The sequence below is a fragment of the Typopeltis vanoorti genome, chromosome 16 (assembly GCF_054136105.1).
Source record: "Typopeltis vanoorti isolate ZY-2024b chromosome 16, IOZ_Tvanoo_1.0, whole genome shotgun sequence".
Lineage (NCBI taxonomy): Eukaryota > Metazoa > Arthropoda > Arachnida > Uropygi > Thelyphonidae > Typopeltis > Typopeltis vanoorti.
In genome coordinates this window covers 63,737,051-63,750,335 of record NC_143564.1, presented here as the reverse complement: position 1 = coordinate 63,750,335, position 13,285 = coordinate 63,737,051, and the positions used below count along the sequence as shown (strand labels likewise).

General features: G+C 35.5%; 1 protein-coding gene and 1 long non-coding RNA gene across 2 annotated transcripts in view; both read left to right on the top strand.

The window, feature by feature from the left end:
* LOC150098074 (endonuclease G, mitochondrial-like) overlaps nt 1-975 on the top strand; it is a 43,929-nt gene extending 42,954 nt beyond the window's left edge. The window contains exon 5 of the mRNA XM_090406109.1: nt 595-975. Within this exon, the coding sequence (XP_090262235.1) occupies nt 595-708 (114 nt within the window). The 3' untranslated portion in view covers nt 709-975. The remainder of the gene's footprint in view (nt 1-594) is intronic.
* A 3,795-nt stretch (nt 976-4,770) lies between these two features.
* On the top strand, nt 4,771-12,371 carry LOC150098073 (uncharacterized). The gene is made up of 3 exons (XR_016549592.1): nt 4,771-7,977; nt 8,120-8,312; nt 12,004-12,371. It is a non-coding gene; the product is annotated as an uncharacterized LOC150098073 (long non-coding RNA).
* Nucleotides 12,372-13,285: the final 914 nt, after the last annotated feature.

Sequence of the window (13,285 nt, the reverse complement as noted above, 5' to 3'; positions counted from 1 at the left end):
GTCATCCCATTGGATTTTGGCAATATGGAGAATCTTGACATGCAGAAATAAAGAGGTTATAGTTCCATTGTTGAAGCCTTGATCAGGCCCTCATGTGGATTATTGTGCACAGATTTGGTCACCTGGTTTTCATGGTGATGAGGATATATTAAAGTGTCCAGAGAAGATTCATTAAGGTGATAACTGGTTTTTGGAATGTGGGGTATAAAGAAGTGGGTGAGAGAATGCAGTTTGCAAAGTTTCATGAATAGGAAGGGAAGAGAACTACAGAGCACTTTTGCTCACCCATGATACTAATTTATTGTAGGTTTATATCCTTTCATAGGTGGAGTCACATAAAAAAAGTAGTATTACAGTAATATGTACACCCAATTCCCTTGAGGATACACAGCAGGAATTCAATTCTTTTTTTTTCTCTTCTGTTTTGTTCAAAATATTCCTAATCCCCCCTCCCCTCCAAGCAAATAGCTTGTATAAATTAAGTTTATCTATCAGATAAAATGTATTGAGATCTCAATTTCCTGATTATATATATAGATTTTAAATGAGGTTAATAGATTTTGTCATTTTTAATTAGTATTTTTCATTTTCTAGGTACCTGTTGATAGTATTGAAAGAGCAGCTGGTTTTATTCTGTTTGATAAAATTCCAAGGGAGACATTTCGATTTATTAACAAAGTAAGGGAAAACCAAAGGGCTCTGAATTAATGAATGAAGTCCATAAAAGCAAGCATGAATAATAACTCATCAAATGATGTCCATATGTAATCTTTTACCTTTATAAAAAAAACTTTTTGTTTTAATTTTATGATTCCCATTGATAGAAAAATGGGAATATTAACCTAGAAGATTATGCTGCGCAAGAAATTTTAAGAAGCGATATATTACTAAACTTTGCAAAATCATTGCGTATGAATAAGTTCCAAACGTGTTGCACACATAGAGCAATTGGATATTACATTTTCTCTTCACACAGTCATTTACATGAGACATCTTTTTTATGCTACTGCAGATATTAAAGGAATAATCAATACTGAGATGGCTGTGGATCTTCAGTTGCAGGAAATCTTTCTTCTGCATAGCTTTTTTCACCATCTGCTATTAATCTTTTTTTGGGATATTTAAATGAGGGAGTAACTTATATGAAAAATAACTCATTGACAAAAATGTATAATAAAAAAACATGCATGCACTATAAAATTGTTAGAAAGTGAAGAGTGATAAATTCAAAAACAATAATGCAAGTGCATGGAGAATTGTATCTTTTCACATGCAGTCACCAGAATGGCAGATAAATATTATACTATTAAGATCTGATATAGAGGTGTGTATGTATGTGAAAAGATACAATTCTCCATGCACTATGCATAATGAGAAAGCTGACCATAACATATTAAAAAATAGAAGTGTGTGTGTTAAGAGAGAGAGAGAAAGTATTAAAAAATAGAGGTGTGTGTGTGTGTGTGTTAAGAGAGAGAGAAAGTATTTAAAAAAAAGTTAATACAGCTAATTGATAACATTTTCCCAAATTTTGGGCATAGACAATAAACCATTGAGATTGAGGTTTGTACAGTAAAGAAAGAACCTTGACACTTTCTTTGAAAAGATGTTCCTTCTGGTTGTTTCTGTGTAGGATCCTCTAGAACTGCCTTTCTCAATCTTTTTAACCTGGAGGAACCCTTGAAATAATTTTCAGGCTTCAGGGAATCCCTGCATAAAAATTACATGTATTTATATGATGTTTGTTTATTTTTTTATTTTTTTTTAACAACATAAACGTTAGAATGGAATGAGCTACTGACTTCTCAGAAGGCTACAGCTGCTTATCAATCATTGCAAGTGCAATAGCTAGCCATGCACAGTATTCAGTATAATGAGAAAGGATACAACTGGAATCAGTTGGGAAAGATAGCAAGTGCCTGACTCAAAAATAAATAAAATGCTGTGCAACTACAGAACAAAAGTTATTAAATAACTTTCGTTCTGTAATTTTTGTGTATGGTGATAAAAACGCTACATTAAAATTAATTCTGTCTTCACAAATATGAACTTATTACAATAAAATTCTGAGGAGAGTTCAAGTTTGCTATCTTCATATTTATCATCATCAAATTCCTGCCATGTACCCACAAGGGGTGTACAGGATATGATAGTACTATATGAAAAAATTATATCATTACTAACTTCCTATATACAATTTTCCTCCAAATCAGTCTGTTACTTGTCAAGACTCCAACATTATCAGATCTTATATTTCTGTCGTCTAAGGCACTTTGTACAGTATCAATCCACCCATATCTTGGTCTTCCTCTGGGTCGTTTTGCTACCAAGCTGGCAGAGAACACTTGTTTTGCTAATCTTTCCATGCACATTCTGTTTAGGTGACCATACCACCCCACCTGAGATTAGCTCTGCTAACGCATTCCTGGATGCAGACAATGTCAAGTTCTTTCCTAATATCCTCGTTTTTAATGTGATATTGCCATTGATGCCATCTGTTCACGCCTATAATCTTTCTCAGGACTCTCATATCTGCAGTCTCTAGTCTTTGGTCAAGTGTTTTACTTCTGACCTAGCTCTCAGATCCATAAGTTAACACTGGTTTGAACACTGTCTTGTATACAGCTAATTTAGTGTTTCCGGCTAATTTCTCTCTTATTCCATATGTATTTATTCAATTGACTTCCCACCATACCAGCTTTGCTGATTCTGTTGTCTATTTCTATATTTAATTTACCATCTTCAGTAAAAATTGTGCCTAAGTAGCTGAAATGTTTTACTTCTTCCACAGGTTCTCCATTCACAACACAGTCGACATTTTCGATGATTCTGCCTATTTTCATCGTCTTTTTATTACTGACCTTCATACCATATCTATTACAACAGTTATTCAATTTAGTCAGAGAATCTTGCAGACTTGTAGCGGATTTATTTAGAAGTATAACATCATCTGCATAAAGCAAAGAGCTGACCATAACATCTCCAATTTTGATATCATGTTTAATACCACTTTCCTTTATAATGTGATCCATATAGATAATGAATACCAGAGGGGATAATGTACATCCTTGTCTCACACCAGATTGAACATTAAACCATCTTCCTGTACTTCAATTCTAACTGCTGACTTACAACAACTCAAATAAAGACTGAGTATTGCTTGATATAATGCCCCGTTGACACCATATAACTGCAGCGTATTGAATAGCTTCTCTCTTGGCACCTTATCATATGCCTTTTCCAAATCGACAAAACTTAAATACAGATCTTTGTTATATTCCCATGCTTTCTCGACTATTTGTCGTAAAGTGAAGATCTGATCCTGACAGCCTCTGTTTGGCCTAAATCCCGCTTGTTCTTCACCAAGCTTTTCTTCCACAATTCTTCTCAACCGTTTCTCAAGTATACTTGCATAGATTTTGCCAGGAACACTCAGTAGGGAAATACCTCTGTAATTCTCACATTCAGTTTTATTTCCCTTTTTATATATGGGTACTATGAGACCTCTACTCCAATCATCTGAAATTCATCCCTCTGTCCAGGCTTTCTGAACTATGCAGTGCAGCCACTGTAAGACTCTTATACCACCATACTTCAGCATTTCTGATCGAATATGATCTACTCCAGCTGCCTTTCCACATTTCAAGCCTTTGATGGCTTTTTCTACTTCAAGTATGGATATGTATTCCTGCCTGCATGCCTGGTCAGTGTTTTTTACCACTGTGCTGTCATCACTGCTTGTTTCATTTAGCAGTTTTTCAAAGTAATTACTCCATACTAAAGGATATCTTTTTCTCCTGTTTTCATGTCACCTTTATCATTTCTAACTCCTTTTAAAGCACTCTTTCCTCCATTCCTAAGCTTCTTCAACAACCTCCAGAATATTTTGCCACCGTCTTGATATTTATTTTTTATATTTTTGCCAAAGTCCTCCCATGACTTTTGTTTAGCTAGTTTTACACAGTGTTTAGCATTCTTGCATTTGTCTCTATATTCTCTAAGAGCACAAGCTGACGTATTTGCCAGGAACTTTTGATATGCTTTCTTCTTTTCCTTCACTGCCTCTTTAACTTACTGTGTCCACCAGGGAGTTCTGATTTTTTTTATCCTTGCAGACAACCTCACCACATGCCTCTCTGGCAGAATCAATCAATGTTTTCTTCAGAGTTTGCCACTGAATCTCCAAGGTTTGATTCCTGTTCTCAAACTCTTTTATTTTTTCTTCCATAATCTTTGTGTATTTCAGTCTACTGTTCACATCTGAGAGCTGCTCAACTTTTATTCGCTTTAAAACTTTCTTACATGTTATTCTTTTCAATATGAAATTCAATTTTATCCTGCTGAAGACTAAATAGTGATCACTTCCAATTTCAAATCCTCTGTACACTCTGGTGTCCTGCACCAGGGAGAAAATATCACTATCAACTATAACATTGTCAATGAGACTTTTCTTATTCCTAGCCTCTTCTCTCCATGTGAATTTGTGCACATTTTTATGTTGGAACATGGTGTTAGTAATAACCAGTCCATGTCCTGAGCAGAAATCCAAGCGATATTTGCATTTATTATTAGCTTTGCTCTTTTCTCCATATTTTCGCAAAATATTTTTGTATGTGTCACAATCATTTCCTACTCTGCTATTTAGATCCCCAACAAGGACCAACTTTTCCTTTTTCATTGTGTCAGTTGCTTTTTCTAAAACCTCAAAAAATTCCTCCACTTCTACCTTAGTAGAACCTTCTGTGGGACCATAGGCACAAATAAGTCTCATAGTCCAGTTCCCCATTCTCATATTTGTCCACATTACTCTACTTGAGACTGACTGCCATTCAAGAAGATTAGCCTCGTATTTAGTGTTGAATACTATGGCTACTCCTTCTTTTCCTTGATTGTTATTGCCTGAATATAATATTTTGTATTTATTGCTCAGAGAGATCTCACCAGTTTTGGTCTTTTTTGTTACAGTTACCCCTATTATGTCGATCTGGTACTTATCTAATTCCTCAGCTAGCCCCATTTCTTTGCCATTCAGGCTTCTTACGTTGATAGTACCGATCTTTAACTCTGGTGATGTTGAGTTGGGGTTTGTTTTCAGATTTGTTCCAGTAGCTGACTTTTCGCTGTTCGTCTTGGTTCCCTGGCGAAAACAACGGAGGCCTTGTTTAACCGGGCAACGCCCCAGCCGGCATGAAATTTTGTCATGTTGTACCATCATTTATTATTTTGGTTTAACCAATAAGAATACAATTTGGTCGGCTAAATCCCAAATTGCCAGCCCGTCCTCGTTCGTTCAGTATCCAAGTAGATACCCAACAGGGTGCACCACGAGAAGGTGAGGATTGGACATTAGGTCAGAAGCCCTGGTCGGTTCTCCGCATTCCTTTAAAGGCTATGTGGAGGTCTCCTCTCAGTTATACAGCTTTGAACCTTAAGCACCCCATCTTCATATTTATTAGGTGAAAACTAGAAAGAAGAATTTTTCACTTGATCTCTATGGAATTTTGTCATGTTGTACCATCATTTATTATTTTGGTTTAACCAATAAGAATACAATTTGGTCGGCTAAATCCCAAATTGCCAGCCCATCCTCGTTCGTTCAGTATCCAAGTAGATACCCAACCGGGTGCACCACGAGAAGGTGAGGATTGGACATTAGGTCAGAAGCCCTGGTCGGTTCTCCGCATCCCTTTAAAGGCTATGTGGAGGTCTCCTCTCAGTTATACAGCTTTGAACCTTAAGCACCCTATCTTCATATTTATTAGGTGAAAACTAGAAAGAAGAATTTTTCACTTGATCTCTATGGAAACCATTTTTGTATTGCTACTGGCCTTGGATGCTGGTCTCTGTTCTGTAACTGTAAGTTTGTGTTTCACCGTGCACAGTAAACCAAGATGCACAATAAGGTAATGAAAATTAGTTTTGGTACTGCATTGAAATTCATAATTTCTCTAAAATGGTGTTGTATAATACCAAAGAATTGTAAATCACCTATTAATGTGTCATTGCTTTGATTATGGCATGACTATTATCGTTGGTATGACTACTATTATTATTATCACTCTTTCACTATTACCATACTCCACACTATTAGACAGTGCATTCCAGCCATCTACCAAGAGAAAAAAGAAAAAAAAATGCTCCTCAATTCCTTTTTCTCACCTTATACAGCTTCCAGAGAAGGTCTCTTGTTCTCTCTGTTCCCACTCTCCTCTGGAAAATCTCTTCTACATTAATCTGGTAACCGTCTCTCACCAACTTATGTTTGAAGCATATTCCTCTCCTTCCTTCTATCAACAAAGCTCTGCAGATATTAATTTTCTTAATCTTTTCATACTTGACATTGTAAGGACTGGAAATAATCTTTGTCATCTCTAGACCCTTTCAAATACATCCTCATGTGGTTGAAAACCAGGTGACCAAAATCTGTGCAGAGTAATTCACACATGCAGTCTTGATAAGGACTTTTTTACAAAAGAACTATAACCTCCTTACTTCTACATTTCAAAGTTCTTCATATTGTTGATATAATTCACTGTAATGTCCTCATAATTTTAACAATATGTTTGCAAAATTTTGTCTCTGTCTGTTGTCTACCATCACCCCAGATCTTTAATTTCCTCTACCTTCTGCAGTCTATCCCTACTAGTTATATACTCTGCATCCTATTCTTGCTTTCCTAATTTTAATCTTACACTTTGCAGCATTGAACTGGTAACTTCACTCATTTGTCCATTACAGTTTATTCAGATCCTTCTCTAAAGCCATAGCATCTACTCTACACTCATAGTTCTTCTCAATATCATTTCTAGTTGTATGCCCCATGGGTCTGTTTTGGGACTATTACTTCTTTACTTGTATATTAATTATATTGGAAGAGGTTCAAATGAAGATTTGCATTATTCCCTTCCAGGTTATGGCTTCCCATAAAAACAAGTTGCAGATACATTATAGACATCTCATGTCCTATCTAGCACACATTAATCTGTTATCTAGTTCCACTTTAATTACCAACTGTTTGTGTGGTAATCAATCAAAGGTCTTTGCAAAACTAAATATACTCTTGTATCTCCCTTGTACATCACATTTGTCACCTTGTAATACATAAGTAGATTGCCAAAACATTCTCCTTTTAACAAATCCATGCTGACATATCACAGAGAATGATGCTGTTATCAAACCATTTCTGAATTCCAGTCATTACTAACCTTTCTAACATATTAACCACAACTCCAGAGATACAGATCAGCCTATAATTTGAAGCTTCAGTCTATCACCTTATCCTTCAACTCCAATGAGACTTGCTCTATTGAAAGACTTGTTAACCATGTGTTGCAGAGCTACCATTAACTCACCGGAACGTTTCCTTAAAACGTGAGTGATTTAATCCCACTGCTTTATTAACATCAAGTTTATTTAATTTCTTTCTATTCCATCACTGGATAGTTGAATCGAATACAACACATTTCTGTGTTAAGTAGTTCTGTGGGAAGTTTTCGGTATTGAGAAGACCATATAATATAAATAAGGGATTTATTAAAAATAAGCAATTAAAACCCAACAAGTTTCGTACGTCATAAGATTTATGATGTACAAAACTTGGCAGCTTTTAATTGCTTATTTTTCTTACTTCCGACAGAAATACACTCATGTTTATAGAAACCACATCACCTGCTGTAACCATGGTTTATTGATAATTAAATTTGAATGCCTATTTGAACAGGGATAATAACACAATCTTCTTCTTCTTCCTAGCATTATGTTCCGCCTGGTGTGGAGTCCATTGAAAATCCCATTGCGGAAGGGATGGGTCTACTTCTCCCATGGTGACTCCATTTTGGAAAAGTGTATATATAGTTGTATAGTTCGCCCACCGATTAAAGATCCTTCGACACATCTGCGCATGTCAGAAAAAGGAGAATCCATTCCAATAATAGGGTAATCAGTCCGTATCGTGGGATGAGTTGTTTATTATTACAGGTTGGAAAATTAACTTCTCTTTTATGATTATTGTAGTCAACTATGTTGCTTGTATAACAGTTGGAAAATTTTAACTATAAAGCATGTGATTTCGCATGTTGGTGACCAATTCGTACGTTCTTCATTTCTTTCTCCCCTTCAGCATGAATCGACTATTCTTGGCAAGACGCCAAGCAGAGATCTACATTCTGTGGGCGAACTATATGAAAGTGAAAGACAATCACAAACATTCATGCCCACGGTGGGATTTGAACCTGCATCCTTTTGGCCGGAAACGGGATACACTAACCACTCAGCCAGCAATAACACAATAATTGTCACAAGTAATGAAGAAGGTAATATGACATTTTTATTTTTGATTTAGCTCTTTTTTTTAGTACATGATGTGACTTATTTATTGTAATTAGAAAATTACAATAAACTTGACAAATATTTCAAAGTGGAGTGAACAGTGATATTTTCACTGGAAAAACAAATACCAGTATCAAATATAGTTCAACCACATAGTTTTACTAACATTCAAAGCTAAAAATTCACTTTTTGCTGTATAGTACTTCATGGGTCCTCCTCTTTCCTTTATTACAGCGTGGTATCAGTGGGGCATTGACAAAATCAATTTCCTGATGGATGCAAGTATCAATTCATGGTTCCATACCCTTTTGGGAGCTTCAAGAAGTCATTAAAGTATTTTTGGTTTCTTCTTGTGTATTTTGGTCTCCATTTGGTACCACAAATTCTCAATGGGGTGTTGAGATCTGGGCTGTTTCCTGGCCATGGTAGTCACTGAATTGAGTGTTCATTGAGCCACTTATTAACCTACAACAAAAACTTTTTTAAGTACTAAACTCAAGCATTACTTACACTTTTTGCCCTATGACAAGGGGCAGAGTCATCCTGAAAGATGCAGTTCGTCGTTAAGGTAAAGTGGTCTCTAATAGTAGGCAGCAGAATTGCTGCCTACTTTTAAAATTTTGTGGTAGACTTGTGCATTCATTGAACCTTTATAAAATTCAAGCGACCAACACCATGATAAAACCTGCAGCCCCCAGATCATCTGACTGTTGACGCCAGACAGTCAGAGTTGAATTTTTCCCGATTGTCTTCGAACTGTCTGCCTGCTAGGCACCCTGTAGATTAAACTTTTTCTCATTAAAAAAACTACTTTTCCACATCAGGGTTTCATTTGGTATGCTCTTTGCATCTATTTAACTGATCCAATCTCATTTTTTGGTTAACATGGGCTTCTTTTTAGGGTACCTGGCTATCAGTCCCCCCCTCTCGAATGAGTCTTCTCCTGACAATTACAGTGCTTGCCACAACTCCCACTTGTTCTTCCCAGTCCTGTTTTAGTTCTCCAGATGATGCATGGCGATTTTTGAGGCAGAGGCACTTTAAAACTCAATCTTAGCATGGTATAGACAGTGGCTTTTTTCCTCTCCTCCCTTTCAGGAAGTCTGGTTTCCCCTCACTTTCAACAGCAGCCGAAGAAAAGTTGATTGACTACAGGACACCATTTTAGCTATTTCATGAAAGGAATAGCCTTCTTCTATTTAATGCTTGAATCATGCTTTTTCTGCAAGGTGTTAAGCTCATGAAACTGTGCCTTAAACTCAGCCAGCATTTCTGCATTCACCACACTTCCAGGCAATACATTCTAACATTCTACTCACTACCATTCTCCATGCAAGAACCCGCTCATCAATCCTTTTTCTCACGCTCTCCTTACTCTTTCAAGGGATAGCTTTTATGTTGTTCTGTTATCATTCATTAAATGAAAAATCTCTTCTATATTACTCTGTAACAATCTTAGTGTGCCCATTAAGTAATGAGAGAACAATTATTATATCAAAAGAAAACTATATTTGGAATTGTTAATTACACAGATTCAAAACAATCTCCCTCCAACTCTACACAATGTTTACATCTGTTGTACAAGTGTTCGAAGGAACAGTGGAACAGGAATATCTCCTTCAGTGTCTGGGTCACACCACATTGGATGTCCTCAAGTCACTGAAGCACTCCCCTTTCATGGCACACTTCATCTTTGGGAAGAAGAAAAAGCCTGTGGGAGCCAAACATGATGAATGGGGGGGGAGGGGTTCAATCACACAGATCGACCTCAAAGCCAGAAACTGCTTCATAGACAGTGCATAGTTCACAGGCATGTTATCATGCAACAGAAACCAAGTGTTGTCATAGAAAATTGCATGTGGGCGTACAGACGTTGTAATACTGACCATTCACTGTGATGCCTGCAGGAACAAATTTGAGGTGGATAATTCCAGTTGCAACAAAAAGAACAACGATCATTGTCTTGACAAGTGATTTTTGCAACCTGATTGTCTTCTGCTGAAGAGAAGATGTTTCACACCATTCCAGGCTTTGGCATTTCATTGTATCAAACTGAAAACACTAACTTTCATCACCAGTAACAATTCTTTGCAACACATCACAATCTTGATCAACTGCATGGATGAAATATTGACAACATGACCCGGTTCTCTATCTGTTTATGTGTCAGTGTGCATGGTACAAACCTCAAACAAATCTTTCTCTTGTGCAAATCTCTTTCTAGGATTAATCTGGCTGTTTCCTTACCAACAGCAAGATGTACAGCGAGTAGCCTAGTGGTTATTTGCCTCATGGGCAACAATTCCCTAGCTTTCACTACATTTTAATTTTTCTGTGCAGAAAAGGGTCATTCACAGTGTGGTTCATCCTCTAGAGACTCCCTCTTTTCTGTAAACGTTGAAAACCAGCCCCCCCTTCCCCCCGAATGGCTCAGACTATCATTACTGTTAACTTTTTTTTTTAGGTCTTGGTACACTTCAGTAGCAGTTTTTCCTAATTTACAGTAAAATTTCATCACAGCTCTTGGCTCCATTTATGCATTTTCTGTCACGCTCCACTCACACACTCTTACTTCAACGGTTGCCATACAAAAACTGCTGCATCACCCCACTCAAAAGTTGCACCTGCAATTAGAACACACACACTCGAACAGTTTTAAACACATTTGTTACTTTTATTCAAAGGGCTGTACTGTAAAAAATCAATCTCATTACTTAACGGGTACACTGTGTATATCTCAATCATATACCCACTCCTGTTCAAGACATTAGGGATTCCATTATGGTGTATAGGTCTGTTTTATAGTTGCCTGTCATATGATGTTGAAAATCAGTAAATAATGTATATTTTCAACATCGGAATATTGTTGAGTACAGTAAACTGTAATAGACAAGAAATTATATTCTTGTTTTAATTGTTTTCCTAAGCATAAGCAAACAAAAGTTTGCACGTGAAGTATCTTCATGAGACTAAGTTATTTGTGCATGGAGACACATGAGCTCAGATGTGCTCAACTTGAGCATATGCCACTATTTCTGTTGCTGGATTATCCTTACTAGATTTTTTTCAACTTTTTTTTTTTTATATATATATATATATATATATATATATATATATATTTATTTATTAAATATGAGAATGTTGCTGTCTTGACAGGGTACTACTAGTAATTTGGTATTCGGATTCCAAATAGTGGAGCGTACACATGTAATGATAAATAACATTTTAGCACTGAAAAATATTGTAAATATTGTTTTTCCTTCTTTATCACTGAGAAGATTTTTTGAATTATGGCTGGATTTGAATACTGTTTTATAATTAACTGAGTTTTTTAAAGATATGCTTTATGGCTCTGTGTATATTTTCAGTATATGGAAATTTTAAAATCTTTGGTTATTGGTTGTTCATGAACTTGAAGATAATTGATTTTATTCTACAACAAGAGCAATTTACCAATTGGATCAAATTTTGTTGTTTTAAAAATATATATTTCATATATTTTATTTCATGATTCAACACTTTGCAGTCTTTAAAAGTTTTTAAACTTTTTTAAAATGTGCAGTCTTTAAAACCTTTTATATGTAAAAGGTATATAAACTGCTTCCAGTAAATTTCTTCTGCATTTAAATCAGAGGTTTAAAATAAAATTCTATATTTTGTTTTTACATGTTTAAGCTGTGAAAGTTTCTATAAATAAAATTGAGGTAGCATAACCTAAAAGGTTCAGAAAATCCTGATGAAGTTCCAGAATAACTTGCATATGGATGGATAGACAAAATTAATTATGTAAGTAGTTATACATCTTGACAAGTGTACTTAAAAATGTAACAACAATTGAGCATATAACAGATGAACAGCTGATACATGATAGAACTGTATTAGCAATTCATTGTAATCATTATTCATTTGATTGTTAATATGTAAAGTGATGAAGTGCTCTTTAATGTTTATGGTGCTTTCTATGTAATGTTGTTGTATATATATTTATATTTGTATATCATCCTGAAGATGCCAAAAGAATAAAAAATGTATGATGAAATGTCCATAGCCCTATATTTAGTGGTTTTCACATTTTTAAGGAAGTTATTCCTGTATAAAAATGTCTTACACTTGGTACTGATTCAGCTTATCCTTTTATTTAACACAAAACGATTTTTCTTTTATTTTTCAGTGGCAGAATTCTAAAACATAATTTGTCTATAAACAGCTGATACATAATAAGATACATAAAGCTAATACATAAAAGAAGTCTAAATGAAATCAGATATTTTTGTATTTGATGTTTTCATCTGGAGTGTTTAAGGGTCAAATCTGGATAACTAGGAGGAGACCTCTACAAAGCCTTTTAAGAAATATGAAGAAACAACCAGGGCTTCTGACCTAATGTCCAGTCCTCACATTCTCATGGTGCACCTTGTTAGTAGGTATCTACCTGGATCCATCCTGAACAGCAATTTTGAATTTAGCCAATCAAATTGTATTCTTATTGTATTCTTAACTAAAACCAGTATAACATGATGATACAACATCACAGAATTTCATGCTGGCTAGGGTGTCACTGGCTATAAAAAGATCTCCATTGTTTTTGTCTGGGAACCTGGGTGATCAATGAACAGTCACCTATTGGAACAAATCACAACTTGACATCAATAGAATTCAAGATTGGTACCATCAACATAAGAACTATCAAACTGGAACTAGCCAAAGAATTGAGTAAATACCAGATCAAGTATTATCAAAACGAAGAAGACAAAATATATTCAGGCAAAAATGATTGTGGAAAAGGAGGAGTAGCTATAGTATTCAACACTAAATACAAGTATAATCTTGAATGACAGGCAGTATCAAGTAAGTGATATGGTCATTCCCCATTCTGTGTTTGGTCAATGAAACTTATTATGTCTATGGTCAAACAGAAGATTCTTCTAAAGAAGAGTGGAAGAATTTTTCAAATCAT